Source organism: Ceratosolen solmsi, unplaced genomic scaffold (assembly GCF_000503995.2).
Source record: "Ceratosolen solmsi marchali unplaced genomic scaffold, CerSol_1.0 scaffold108, whole genome shotgun sequence".
Taxonomy (NCBI): Eukaryota; Metazoa; Arthropoda; class Insecta; order Hymenoptera; family Agaonidae; genus Ceratosolen; species Ceratosolen solmsi.
Window position 1 is genome coordinate 182,109 of NW_011948461.1, and position 14,187 is coordinate 196,295.

The 14,187-nt window shown below is 22.2% G+C and overlaps 1 protein-coding gene across 1 annotated transcript; it reads left to right on the forward strand.

Annotated features, from left to right (window-relative positions):
- The first annotated feature begins 1,684 nt into the window (after positions 1 to 1,684).
- On the forward strand, positions 1,685 to 8,802 carry Uggt (UDP-glucose-glycoprotein glucosyltransferase). The gene is made up of 22 exons (XM_011505511.1): positions 1,685 to 1,904; positions 2,133 to 2,368; positions 2,472 to 2,654; positions 2,729 to 2,898; positions 2,972 to 3,167; positions 3,242 to 3,455; positions 3,523 to 3,743; positions 3,825 to 4,046; positions 4,126 to 4,484; positions 4,552 to 4,795; positions 4,864 to 5,055; positions 5,127 to 5,382; positions 5,467 to 5,572; positions 5,661 to 5,846; positions 5,960 to 6,166; positions 6,370 to 6,762; positions 7,071 to 7,248; positions 7,318 to 7,500; positions 7,709 to 7,984; positions 8,313 to 8,429; positions 8,506 to 8,656; positions 8,719 to 8,802. The coding sequence occupies exons 1-22, from the start codon at positions 1,685 to 1,687 to the stop codon at positions 8,757 to 8,759; spliced, it is 4,551 nt and encodes a 1,516-aa protein (XP_011503813.1). The 3' UTR covers positions 8,760 to 8,802.
- The last annotated feature ends 5,385 nt before the right edge of the window (positions 8,803 to 14,187 follow it).

The window sequence follows — 14,187 nt, forward strand, 5'->3', positions numbered from 1 at the left end:
AACATTCGCCCGAATGCGCGTCCCGGTCCGAGCGTGCGTGTCGTGCGCTGTATAGCGTGTATGACCCACTTTTTCTTAAATTCGTGGAAAACGCGTCAATCTCGAACAATATATATATATATAATTCGTAAAATATATCTAGTTTTCTATCAATTTCGTTCTATTTTCTTATTTAATATTTATGGTTAATCAGAATTATATCTATTCTTCTAAAACTTGACATACTTGATTGATCGTAGTAATTTTTAAATTGCCGTAATTCATGTGTTAAAATTTATAATCAGTTTATAATTTTATTCTTTTAATTTGACTAAATGAATTTTAATTTGTGTTAAGTTGAGTTAATGTGTGTTATGTGAAAATAAACAGTTTATTAGTGTTCGGGATTGAGGCAGCTTAATTTAAATTTAAAATTGTGAAAGTTACAAACGCTTATTTGTAAACACGATACAGTGATTCCAGGAATTTTCCTACACCGTAACATCTAATGTACGACAATATTTCCGCATAGCAACAGGCAACGGTGCTGTTACCGGCGTCGCAAGCTATGCCGCGAATATTTAAGATCAGCGCACCACGCACCGAACCACTGTTCCTTTAATATCCATTCAGTCGCCACACACCTGGCTCACGGTGTTTTTTATTATCAATTCAGTTAGTGCTCATTGCAATTCTACACTTCGTTCATTGATTGTTATTATTAGTTAGTGCGTCTCACACATCAGTATCACTTGCTCCAGCACGAACTTCAATTGAAATCTCCGATAATCAAGAATACAAGAAAGCACTTATACCACTACAATAGAATAATTCTCTATCTCAATAGAAGCAACCAACAACGCTACAATATTATTATAATTCATAACCAGAATAAACAATAATTGAACACAAAATATATTACATTATACTTTTCAGCGTTTCCATTTGTGCATTCTTTCTTCCTAATCCCTATGGCGAGAGATTAATCCACTGAACTATTGAATCGGCAGTTCGAGCCATAAAATAAACATTAAAATTCGAACATTTAATTATAATTATTATAATGTCTAATAATTTTTATTCAAATTTATTTAAGAATACTTTTATTTACATTTTTTTAGCTAACTAAGCATTAGTTAACATTGTGTATAAATCAAATAACTTATTATTATGGATCATGTGTACCTTAAACTGCACATATATATATATTCAATATTAAGTTAATATTTTATCTTTTATAATTTGATTTTTATTCAGTAATTTTACTTTGAATAATTGTCAAAGTCATGGATTTCATAAATCTAGATTCTGGACAATCTTTATTAGCGATTTAACAATTTAATATGCAGGTTTAAAAATGATTTAAAACTGATACGTGATAGGTTGAGTTTACTATGTACTTGATAGGTAATGCACGCATTAGTTACACGTGGTCTGCATGGATTGGTTCAAATTATGGTATAAATATTTATAGACAAAAAAGTTACTTCTAGAAATCTAACATAGTAGATACAAATTTTCTAAAATATTACATATTAAAATTATATAAAATTATATAAAATAAAATATTAAAATACAATATATTCATTATTTTTTAAGCTTTGTTTAGTTAATTATAGTTAACCATTAAATACTAAATGTAATAGTAAACTATCTAATTTAAATAAAAGGAATTTTTATTCATTATTGTTTAAAAATATTTCAGATGTTGTTTTTTATATTATTCAGTCCATTACTTTTGAATATTAGCCCCATTTTAGCTGAAAAAAGAATCAACAAATATGTAACTACTCTTATTAATGCTAAATGGAAAGATACACCGTTAATTCTTGAAGCAGCAGAATATTTAAATGATGAAAATCCAAATTATTTTTGGAGGTTTGTCGATGAAGTATCTAATAGATCATTAGAATTTGAAAAACATGGTTTGTACATTATTTATAAGTTTAATATTTCAAACCTTTATCAAGTGAGATTTACTAAAATATATTTTTGTACAAATTTATATAATTTATATAAAATATATTAATTATATAAAACTTTAATCTAATAATTTTATTGTATAACCTTACAGTAGTGTATATTAATTTTTAATTAAGAAAAGTTATAATTTGGTTTATATTTTATTAATTAATGGTGTTTTAATATTTTAGTAACTGAAAAAGATCATTATGATTTTGTTATGTCAATATCAGAAAAATTTCTTACTTCAGCTGAGATAGCTGTTATGAAATTAGGACTTTCATTAAGAATTTATTCTCCAAGGATAGAAATGTTTTATCAAATGGCTGAAAATAAAAAAACTTCCAATATTAATTGCAATAATTTTATTGATGTTGGTGGAAAATTCGTTTGTTCTATTGATGAATTACAAAAATTTATAGATAATGTTTGTATTATTTATATGATATTAACATAATCATTAATAATTTTAAGTATTTTTATATATGATTTTGATTATTTATTTCTATGAATATGTATTTTGGTTTTAGAATGATGTAATTTTAATAGATACATACAGTGTAGATCATTTTTATCTTGAGAAGCGATATACAAATAAAACACTTGTTTTGTATGGCCAGATGGGTACGCATGGTTTTTCAGTATTACATGAAAAATTAAAATACTTAGTTACAAGTAATAAAATTAATTATATCCTTCGACATTATAGTAAAGTAAGTCAAAACGATTATTTTAAAACCAATCTGAATTAGAACATTTTTTAATTTTAAATAATTTCATGTATTAGAATAGACTCAATAAAAATCTTAGACTTTCGGGTTATGGTGTTGAATTACAAATGAAATCGACTGAATACAAAGCAACAGATGATTCGGATATCAAACATAATCAAGAGAAAAATGAAGATCTTGGCGAAGGAGTTGATGAAATTGATGGAATAAATTTTTCACTTTTAAAGTAGTTTTTCTATAATATAACTTATGTACATATTTATTATTAATATTTAAAAATATTCTAAAATTTATTTCAGAACATTATATCCTAAAGAAAAAAAAAAGTTGAATGATTTATACACTTATCTTATCGAAAATAATCATGAAATTGGAGCTTTAAAAGTTTGGCAATTCCAAGAATTAAGTCATCAAGCTGCAGAAAGAATCATGAGTTCACCAGCAGGTGAGGCAATTAATGTATTGACTGATATATCTCAAAACTTTCCAATGCAGGTAAAATTATAACATATGATTTATAAAATTATTTTTTATGTTTCAAATATTCTCAAATTACTTTTATATTATAGGCTAAATCATTAATTAAAGAAAAAATTAATAATAATATGAAAAAAGAAATGAAACTTAATCAAGAAATATTTTCTGTTAATTTGAATATACAACCTACTGAAACAGCTTTATTTATCAATGGACTTTTTTTTGATTTAGAGGCCATTGATATATTAACTCTTTTGGAATGCTTACGTTATGAATTAAGAGTTATGGAATCACTTCATAAAATAGGTTAAATATCAAAAAATTTTAAATACAAATTAATTATGAATAATAAAATAATATAACTTCCATTTAGGATTAGATAGTGAAAATATAAATAAATTATTGACATTAGATATATCAAATACTGGAGACAGTAAAGATTTTCTAATTGATATACGTGATTCAGCTATTTTGTGGATAAATGATATTGAAAATGATTTTCGTTACAAAAGTTGGTCTTCATCTTTAAGTGATTTGTTAAGACCAACTTTTCCTGGTATGCTTCGAAACATTCGACGAAATTTTTATAATCTTGTAATATTTTAGTGTAACATTTATTTTTAGTAGTTATGTTTATTTAATTGAATTAAATTTGTTTTTAATTTTATACTATAGGTAATTATCATAGATCCCTTGAAAAAAGAATCTGCACCTTTAATATCTTCAGCTGAATCTCTTTATGCTTATTCTGCACCATTAAGAATAGGTTTTGTATTTTTCACTAATTTTAATGTGAATGAGACTGGCAATACAGATCCAAGTGTAGCAATTAATAATGCTTATCATTACTTAATAGAAAGTAAAAATTCAAAAGATGCTATGAGTTTTTTATCTAGTGTTAGTATTTTGATTAAATAAGTAATTAATTTTTATATTTTATACAATTATAATTTTAAAGTAATATTTTAATATTTAGTTATATAATAATATTGGACCTAATGGGTTACAAATTAATGATGTAAAAAAGGCTATAAAAATCATAGATCCTATGGCAGATATTAATTATATTTTGGGAGAGGAATCGGAATATGATGTTGGGCGTTATCTTGCTAATGATTTTATTAAAAGAACTGGCCTTAAAAAACTACCACAAGTTCTTCTTAATGGAATTCCATTATCAACTAATCAATTAAATGCTGATTCTTTCGAAGAAACAGTGTTGTCAACAATTATAATGCAGACTCCTATGATTCAAAAAGCAGTTTATCGAGGTGAAATTATAGAAAGTGATGATGTTGTTGATTTTCTTATGAATCAGCCACATGTTATGCCTAGGTAAAAAATTTTCAAAATAGTTTGTCTACATGAAAATATATTATCAAAATATATAAAACTATTTTAGATTAAATGAGCGAGTACTTAAGACTGAAAAAAATATCTGGCTTAATTTAATAGGCTCAATACCTAAAAATAATGATTACACAAAATGGAGTTCTCAAGATATTTCATCGTGGTTAATGAAACATTTGTGTTATTTATATATTCCTCGAAAAAGTGTTTCTAGCCATGTATACACATTATGGATTGTTGCAGATTTAGAATTAGAATTGGGTAGAAAATTATTGAAAGAAGCACTTATATATTTGGTAATTAAATTCTCTAAAACTTAATGTATTGTATATATAAAATATTCAAATTTATTTATTAATTATAGGAATCTAATGCTGAAGCACGATTATCTCTTATCATATACAGTCAAAACAATAATCTGTCTGAATTTAATATAAATAAAATTACTCTTGCAGCTATTAACACATTATCCTTAGAGAAATCTTATACATATATACGAAATTTAATGAAAGAGGAGACATATAATTCAATTAAAAATGGAGAATTTAGTATTGAGGTAAACGAACTACATATTGAATTATAATTTTAGAAAATAATTTAAATATATTAAATTAATTATACACTTAGGAAAAAGCAATAAAAGAATATTTAAAAAATGAGTTTTTCTTACTAAATATACAACAACATTATGCAAAGCATATTTTAAATTTAAGCAATAATGAAAGAGCTGTAATTATGAATGGTCGTATAATCGGTCCTTTTGATGAAGAAGAAGAATTTACTAGTGATGATTTTGCTCTCTTAGAAAGATTTAGTCAAAGTACTTATGGAGATAAGTTATTTAAATATTTGAGAAAATGTCAAGTTAATAATGATGAATATGGTCAGCTATTATTTAAAATATCAGATATTATTTAAAAAACGAATTAATTCAAAGTTACCATTTATAATTTTTATTTTATTACAGAAAATGGTGATATATCTGATATAATTATGAAAATTACATCTTTATTAGTATCAAAACCTCAAACTAGAAGTCGATTTAATGTTCCTTTTCATAGTGATAAATTCAGGTATTTTAACTAAAAAATAAAAATGTTACTTAAATTTTTTAGTATAATTTTTGTTTAATAATATTTAATTACATATTTTCAATTTTAGTGTTATTAAAATCCCAGCATCAAATAGAAACTTAGTAACATTTAATTTGATTGCTATAGTTGATCCTGTTTCTAGAGGTGCTCAAAAACTTGGACCAATTCTTAATGTTCTTCATCAATCTTTAAATTGTGATATCAAGGTGTTTTTAAACTGTGTAGATAAAAACAGTGATATGCCACTTAAAAGGTTTATAAATTTTTCATTTTATATATAATTTCATGTCTATTTTTACTATTAATTTTTATCTATTTCATGTACATAGTCATGCACTTCTTTGTTTAAATAATTTTGTTTTTTAGCTTCTATCGATTTGTCCTTGAACCTGAATTGCAATTTACTAGTAATGGTGAAATTGTTGGAGCTATTGCCAAATTTACAAAATTACCAAGTTCATCACTTTTAACTCAAAATATACATGCACCTGAAAATTGGTTAGTTGAAGTTATTAAAAGTGTCTATGATTTAGACAATATTAAATTAGATAATGTTGCTATAGGAGTTCACAGGTATTTTAATCTGTTCAATTAAAATAAATCTACATAAAATTCTATAATAAATTTTTTTATTGTTTATATTATGAATGTAAATATATTTAATCATGACATATTGTTAAGTATTTTATATATAAATAGTTGAACATTTATAATTTAATTAATTAAATTAAATGATTTATTAACATGAATAAAGAATAACGAAAAGGATTTTTCAGTGAATTTGAATTAGAATATTTGCTTCTTGAAGGACATTGCTTTGAAACATCAATTGGAAATCCACCTAGAGGACTGCAAATTACATTAGGAACTGAAAAAGAACCATTGATGGTTGATACAATAGTTATGGCAAATTTGGGATATTTTCAGTTAAAAGCAAATCCAGGTGAATGGTTGTTAAAACTTCGACTAGGACGTTCAGCTGATATTTATGATATTGTAAACGTTGATGGTTTAGAAGTAATACATAACGAAAGTAAAGTAAAAGTCTTAATTAGTTCCTTGAAAAGCAATGTTCTAAAATTAAAAGTTACTAAGAAATCCGAAAAGGTTGATATTGATTTACTTGCAGAAGATGATAAGGAATCAGGAATATGGAATTCTATTTCTAGGTAATTTATTTCTTTTATAACAGCTATATTGAATATAAAATCCTCTTTTTATTAATTTCAAATAATGATTAAATAATGATACTAATAATACTAATTGAATAAAATAGTAATACTATTGCTATATTTTTGCCTATCTTTATCCTATTGGTAAAATAATTATTTACTTATTTGAAATTTTTAATTTATAAAATGTAAATATAAAAAATATTTAAATAACAATTTATAAAAACTTTATTCAAATTTATTGAATTATTTAAACTAATTTTACAAAAATGTTTTCAAATTTAAAATTAAAATTTTTTTATCAGGACTTTTACAAATGCTGAAAAAAGTAATGAACAAAATGAAAAATTGAATATCTTTTCTTTAGCTTCTGGACATTTATATGAAAGATTTATTAAAATAATGATGCTTAGTGTATTAAAACATACTAAAACAGTAATTAAATTTTGGTTCCTAAAAAATTATTTATCTCCTACGTTAAAAGTAATTATTTTATTTTTTACTTCAATTTTATAATATAATTTGTTTTAACAATATTTACTATTTTCATAGGACTTCTTACCACATATGGCTAAAGAATATGGTTTTGAATATGAACTTATTCAGTACAAATGGCCACGATGGTTACATCAACAAACTGAAAAACAAAGAACAATTTGGGGATACAAAATTTTATTTCTTGATGTTTTATTTCCTCTTGATGTTAAAAAAATTATATTTGTTGATGCTGATCAAGTACTTAATACTAGAAATTAAATATACATTAAAATAAAACCATAGCTTAATACGTATAGTTTTTACATTAAAAGTTTAATGTAAAGAAATTTTTTAATTTATTGTGTATAATAAATAAATGAATCATGTATTATTATGGTTTTAAGTTACGAGAATATGTAAAACTAAATTTGTGTTTAATCTAATTTAAAATGTATGTTCTTATTAGGTAGTTCGAGCTGATTTAAAAGAGTTGATTGCAATGGATCTAGGTGGTGCACCATATGCATATACTCCATTCTGTGATAGCAGAAAAGAAATGGATGGCTTCAGATTTTGGAAACAAGGATATTGGAGAAATCACTTACAAGGCCGTTCTTATCATATAAGTGCTTTATATGTAGTCGATTTGAAACGATTTCGTCGTATTGCAGCTGGAGATAGATTACGTGGTCAATATCAAGCATTGAGTCAAGATCCAAATAGTTTATCTAATTTAGATCAGGTAAATTTCGTGCACTTATATGCACCAATATATTTTACAAATATATTATTTACTAAGATGAAGTGTTCATATACCACATATTTAGTTATTTAATAAAGCAATTTATATCGTTTTAATTATAACATTAATAGAAACTTCTTTTCTTTATATATTATTTATAATAATACTATTCTATATTAAAAAGTAAAATATATTTTGAATAAATAATTTATGATTAATTAATTAGAATCATTTTATTCGATTTTTAATTTACACATAATAAATTTATAAAACAATGTTTAAACAATTAATCGTAAAATTTTAATTTTAAAACAATATATTTTTACAGGATCTCCCAAACAACATGATTCATCAGGTTGCAATTAAAACATTACCACAAGATTGGCTTTGGTGTGAAACATGGTGTGATGACAATTCAAAACAATATGCTAAAACTATAGATTTAGTTAGTATTTACATTTAAAAATATATTTATATTCATTTTCAATATTTATTTTTCTTGACTTATAGTGATTTTTTAGTGTAATAATCCGATGACGAAAGAAGCAAAGCTGCAGGCAGCAATGCGCATTTTACCAGAATGGATTACATATGATGAAGAAATTAAATCTTTACAACTAAAGATAATGAGAATAATAGACAATGAAAATAAGCAAACAGAAAAAGAAGAAGGTAAATGATTCATTTGAAAATGATTATTATATTATTTATGTTTAAATACATATTATTTGTAGGATTTATCAATGAGGAATCTGCTAAACATGAAGAATTATAACTATTATATATAAATAGTAAATGACGTTTTAAGATAAAAATGAAAACTTTTTAGTATAGTTGATAATAAAAATTACTTTTTATATTATATTTACTTACTTTTATTTATCTTTCATATGCTATTTAATATTAAATAAATAAAATACAAGATTTTAGGTAACATTGTTATATAATGTTATTTAATTAAAATACAAGTGGAAATTATGATCCTATGTTATTAGTAAAAATATGAATTTCTTGTATTATAAAATAATTCAATGAAATCATTGAAAAAATCACTCATTTTCTAAATTAGTTTTAATAATTTAAATAATATATATAATTTTAAAATTAGTGATAAATTAAAAAATTATAACGAATTATAATACAATTATAATTGTAATTATAATAGTAATAAGTATAAAAAATTGAGAATTAGAAATAAATTTAATCAATTTACATATTTGTATCATGATGCTAAAGTTTTTAAAACTTAGTTCAAACTTTCTAATCAGATGGTACTATATTTTATATATATTTAATTTTTAATTCTTATTTAAACTACATAATGGAGATTCTTGAAATAAATGTAATAATTACAAAATTTAAAAGATCAATAATATATTTTAATTTAAATAAGAATTTAACTTAATCCCATATAGTTTTCATTTATCAATATATTTCTTACATTTGTTCAAATAGATTTAAATATGCTATTTAAAACTATAAATAAGGCCATAAAAAAATTAATAATAGAAAAAACATTCCTACTTTACTGAATATTATAAATATATAAATAATTATTAGTAATTATTTTCATTAATTGGCATTATAATTAATAATTATAATTTATTAAAACCAACAAATATCAAGATTTTAAAAATTAACCAATCACTATCATATTTTCAATTATAATTATATAGGTAAATATAAATAATTGCTGTTCTTCATCAAAAGAAACTTTCATTACTTCTATGTCTTTCTATTATTAATTTTCTATATTCATTTAGAAATCATCATTCTATACTGTGATATAATTTTTGTGAATATAGTAATTAGATATAAATATTTATTTTTAATTACTAAATATTATAATTGCTATTATTATTTGGTATTGTTATTTTTTCTTATGGATTTTAATTGAAATTGATTATATAAATTTATTACTTTCAAGTTTTAGTTAAATTGACTTGAAGATTAATACGAAGCTTTTAGATATATTACTTATATTTTACTGTAAAATGTGTTTACTTAAGTTCCGAACTAATGATTATAATTGTTATATTTAATATTATTTTCTCTGACGTATATTTTTTTATCTATATTAATATTTTCCTTTACTATAGTAGAAAGGGAATTTCAACTATTAAGTATCAATTATTAAATTGTTATCAATTAAATATGAGCACTAATTTGTTGGTATTTAAAATATATTGACATTCTATGACCTTATATATATATATTATTTCTGTCCAACAGTGAGGCAACAATTTATATCAAATTTTAATTAGATTATAAACTGTTTTAATGCAATTATTTTATATGCTGGATAATCTATTTATTTATTAAGAATAAATAAATTCAAACTATTGTTTAATTTAAAATTACACAGTATTGTTTATTATCAAATAAATTTAATATATATTTATGACATATAAATATGTATATACACATTTTTTTAATATTATAATAGTAATGTATCTTCTCTATGACTACATTTTTATTAGTAAGTGTGTTTTTTTTTAAATAAATAACAATTATATAGAAAGAGGATGTAGAATATAGTTTTGTATATTAAATAACAAAGCTGTAAAAATTAATTCCTATCAAAGTAGCTTCATTAAACATAAAATATTTTATAAGCTTGTATATATATATAACGAAAAATAGATCATTGCCAATTCTATAAAAGTACATACAATTATTTAAATTCACACTAAAATCTGTCAAAAGTAAACAAAGAATAATGCTCTGACTACATCAAATAGGGGAAAAGAATTCTTATTAATATTACTAAGTTAATATAGTCCAATAAATACATATATATATATATATATATATATAGATTAAATAAAAACTACAGAACCGAATAAATGTAGTTATTTTATCCATGAAAACCTTTTTAAAAATATGATTCCGCTTAAATGATCACAGTGTGTAATAAAAATGGGAAGTAATTAATTAGCTATTCTATATTTTATGTTATTCATTTTAATTTATTTAAAAATAAGAGGAAACATTTTTTCATATCTTAGATTAAATAATTCGTTAATTTTAGGTATTATGTATATTCTTACAAAATTTAACTAAAAAATTAGATTTTTATTTAATTAGATTTTTAACAATAAAAATTTGTTATCATTTTATGTAATATTTGAATGTGTAATATTTGTAGAATAATGTTTCTGTAATGTTCAATGAATATTGTAATTTACAATTTATAAACTGCATGATTTAAAAATTGTTGTTGCTCTTGTTTTCTTTTCCGTTGATCTGGTGATAATTTTTTTTTCATTTATTTAAATAGTTTGAAACGTAAATTTCATGTCTAATTTTTTATGCGTGAATGATATCGCATACTTTCATAAATAATTGTATCATTTCTTAATCGTTTGCGTCATGCTCTGATTCTATATTAACTAGACTTCTATTTAATTTACTATATTCATCGACTGGAACTAAAACGTATTTTTAATAGTATTCTTCTTTAAATCTTTTGAGAAATAGATTTTATAATATTTGTAATGTTGATTTCTTGACAGTAGAGCACCTTGATACATTGAGGAATTTGAAAAGTGTTTTGTGTACTTCTATAGATCTATTTACTGTAATAGTATTTTATTTGATTTTTAAAATTTTAATACAATATTAAAAATTATTGATAACATGTATTTTTGCATTCCCTTAATTATTGTAATTTTTAGTTTTAAACTAATTCTCGACATTCTAGTATAATTTAATTCAAAATAAACCTACGATTTAGTTTTATTATTACAGCAATAATATTGTTACTGTAAAATATTAAATGTGAGCATAGAATTGGTTAAGTTATCCTACAAATGGATGAATAAAAAATTATTGTATAAATGTAAACTTAATAAGGAATGTTAAAATATTATGTTACATACCACACAGGTTGGTTAGCTTCTTAGATTATAACTTTGGTAATCATCTAAAGTAGAAATAACAGTCGATTGAACAACATAAAATCATTTTAAAAAATAAGTGCTTATTATGCTTCAACAAGAAAAAAACTACAACTGTTTCTAGTTCCGAATGAAATCTTATTAATAATTTTTGAATAATTATGCATTTATAGCCCTAATAGAGACAAAGAGGTAATTTTGATAGCTTTTTTTAATAATGCTTTTAAGATTTGCAATTAATATCAATTAGTCTCATAAAATATCCTTCGTATTGTTTACTGCGTTTTTATTATTTTCTTTATTTTTAATATCCTTTTTTTTTATTCTTTATTTTGAATAACATACATCTCTGAATATTTAAAATTAAATCATTATATAAAAGTTTAATAAGTGAAAAACAAGTATTTTAATTTTTTAAATTTTTTAAGAACTTAATAAGTAAATTTAGAAATATAATATTTAATAAAATTTTGTAAATTCAGCTAAATTTCTGCATTTATATGAAATCAAAATTTTCTACATTTATAAAAAAATAGAAATAAAATAAGTAAATTAATAATTAAAAGAATAAAGTTGAATCGAGCCATGTATTCTACAAATCAGATATATTTAAGCATTCGTTATCTTATTTAAAATAAAATTAAAAAGTAACAATAAATTTTCTTTTGAATAATAACTGAAATATGTCGAAGAATATCGAATACACTTGTAAAAAAATATATCAAATTTAAGCATCTATTTATTAATTATAACTATTAAAATATCTGAAGCGAATAAATCCTTGTGTAAAGGACAAAGATTATGAAATTACTTCCGTAAAATTTCGAATTCATTTAGATTTTACAACCTTGAAATTGTTTTAATGAACGAGTATCACGTGTCTTGTTTCAATTTTACCTTATAGATAATTCGAAAAATCGAAACAAGTCTCATATTTTTAATATATTAAAAAAGTTGGTTTTAAATATTTGATATTATTATAAAAATTTTAAGTAATATTTAAACTTAAACTACAAAACTTGTCTGTCTGAAGACACTGCACCAGTTTATTCTATTTAAGTTTTTTTTATAAAAACATTTATGAATTAAAGATTTATACTATGGGAGTATTTTAAAACTTCAAAATAAATAATAACTACAATATTTTAGACTTAAAATTACTGATAATTTAGAGAAAATCTCGAAATTATTTCTATCTAATTTAAATGATGAAAGTATAAATTTATTCTATATTTTAAAGTTTCTTAAAAATTAAATCAAAGTATATGTCAAATAAATTCGAGTATATATAAAATATTTTCGAACGGCTTCATGGTCAGTACAGTTGTTCATATTAAGTTGTATACATTTTTTTTTAATTTTTATTATTTATAAATATTTTCTTATTGTTTTTCTAATAGAAGTTAATAATAACGAATTATTGAAAGAGCTCAAGGCACTTAAGGAATAAAAGATTTTGAAATACAGGAAATACAAAATAAATGTTTTTAATCAGAAAATGATAATTAATATATACGGAATATTTTGAATAAAAAATAAATGATCTTGGAAGAAATAGCTATAACAGATTAGTGACAAATAACAATAGCATTAACAATACTTCAGGATAATACACTTAAATTTTTTAAAATATTTATATCTGTTTTACAATTTTGAATTTCAAACAATATGAGGAAAAAATTGCATATTATGCATGAATCTACAGTTATGGATTGAAAATTATTGCTTATGTAATAATTACCTTCTACAGTATCTTTCGTTATATATTTTCATCAGTCTGTAACATAAAACTAAAATGAATGATTTATTTCTAAACTCTTACAGATTTATAGATTAGCTATCTTTGTTGAAGTATAATATAAATATATTATATGTAATTATTAATAGTTGTAAAATCCTTATTAATTCTTTTAATGATTGTTTATAATAATGTTACAGAAAAATTAATTTAGTGCTAATATATAAAAATATTTCTAATGCATAAAAACTCTATAATTGAAAGCTTGTATATTTAATAAAGATATTAAAGCATTCTTTATATGTGTATATAGCCATTTTGAATAATATGGTATTTTTATATTCCTGTTATGAATTATTGTATTTTAAGCCATAAAATATGATACAAAAACCTAATAATAGAATTATGTATAACAAATACCAATGTTTGAAACATATTTTATAACAATCCTAATTCAAATTTCACATTGACCAATCTATGTATGTTTCAAATTTTATTTAACATTAAAATGACTTTAAACCTTTAAATTCGATAATTATTATTTCGCTAAATTATTTAACCAAACA

Bases quoted from the DNA above. Each gene is read 5' to 3' on its own strand.
- Uggt (XM_011505511.1), top strand. From the start codon at position 1,685: ATGTTGTTTTTTATATTATTCAGTCCATTACTTTTGAATATTAGCCCC. The intron at 5,383-5,466 runs GTCAGCTATTAT...ATTTTATTACAG, and splicing joins AGTTAATAATGATGAATATG to AAAATGGTGATATATCTGAT. The intron at 6,763-7,070 runs GTAATTTATTTC...TTTTTTTATCAG, and splicing joins ATATGGAATTCTATTTCTAG to GACTTTTACAAATGCTGAAA.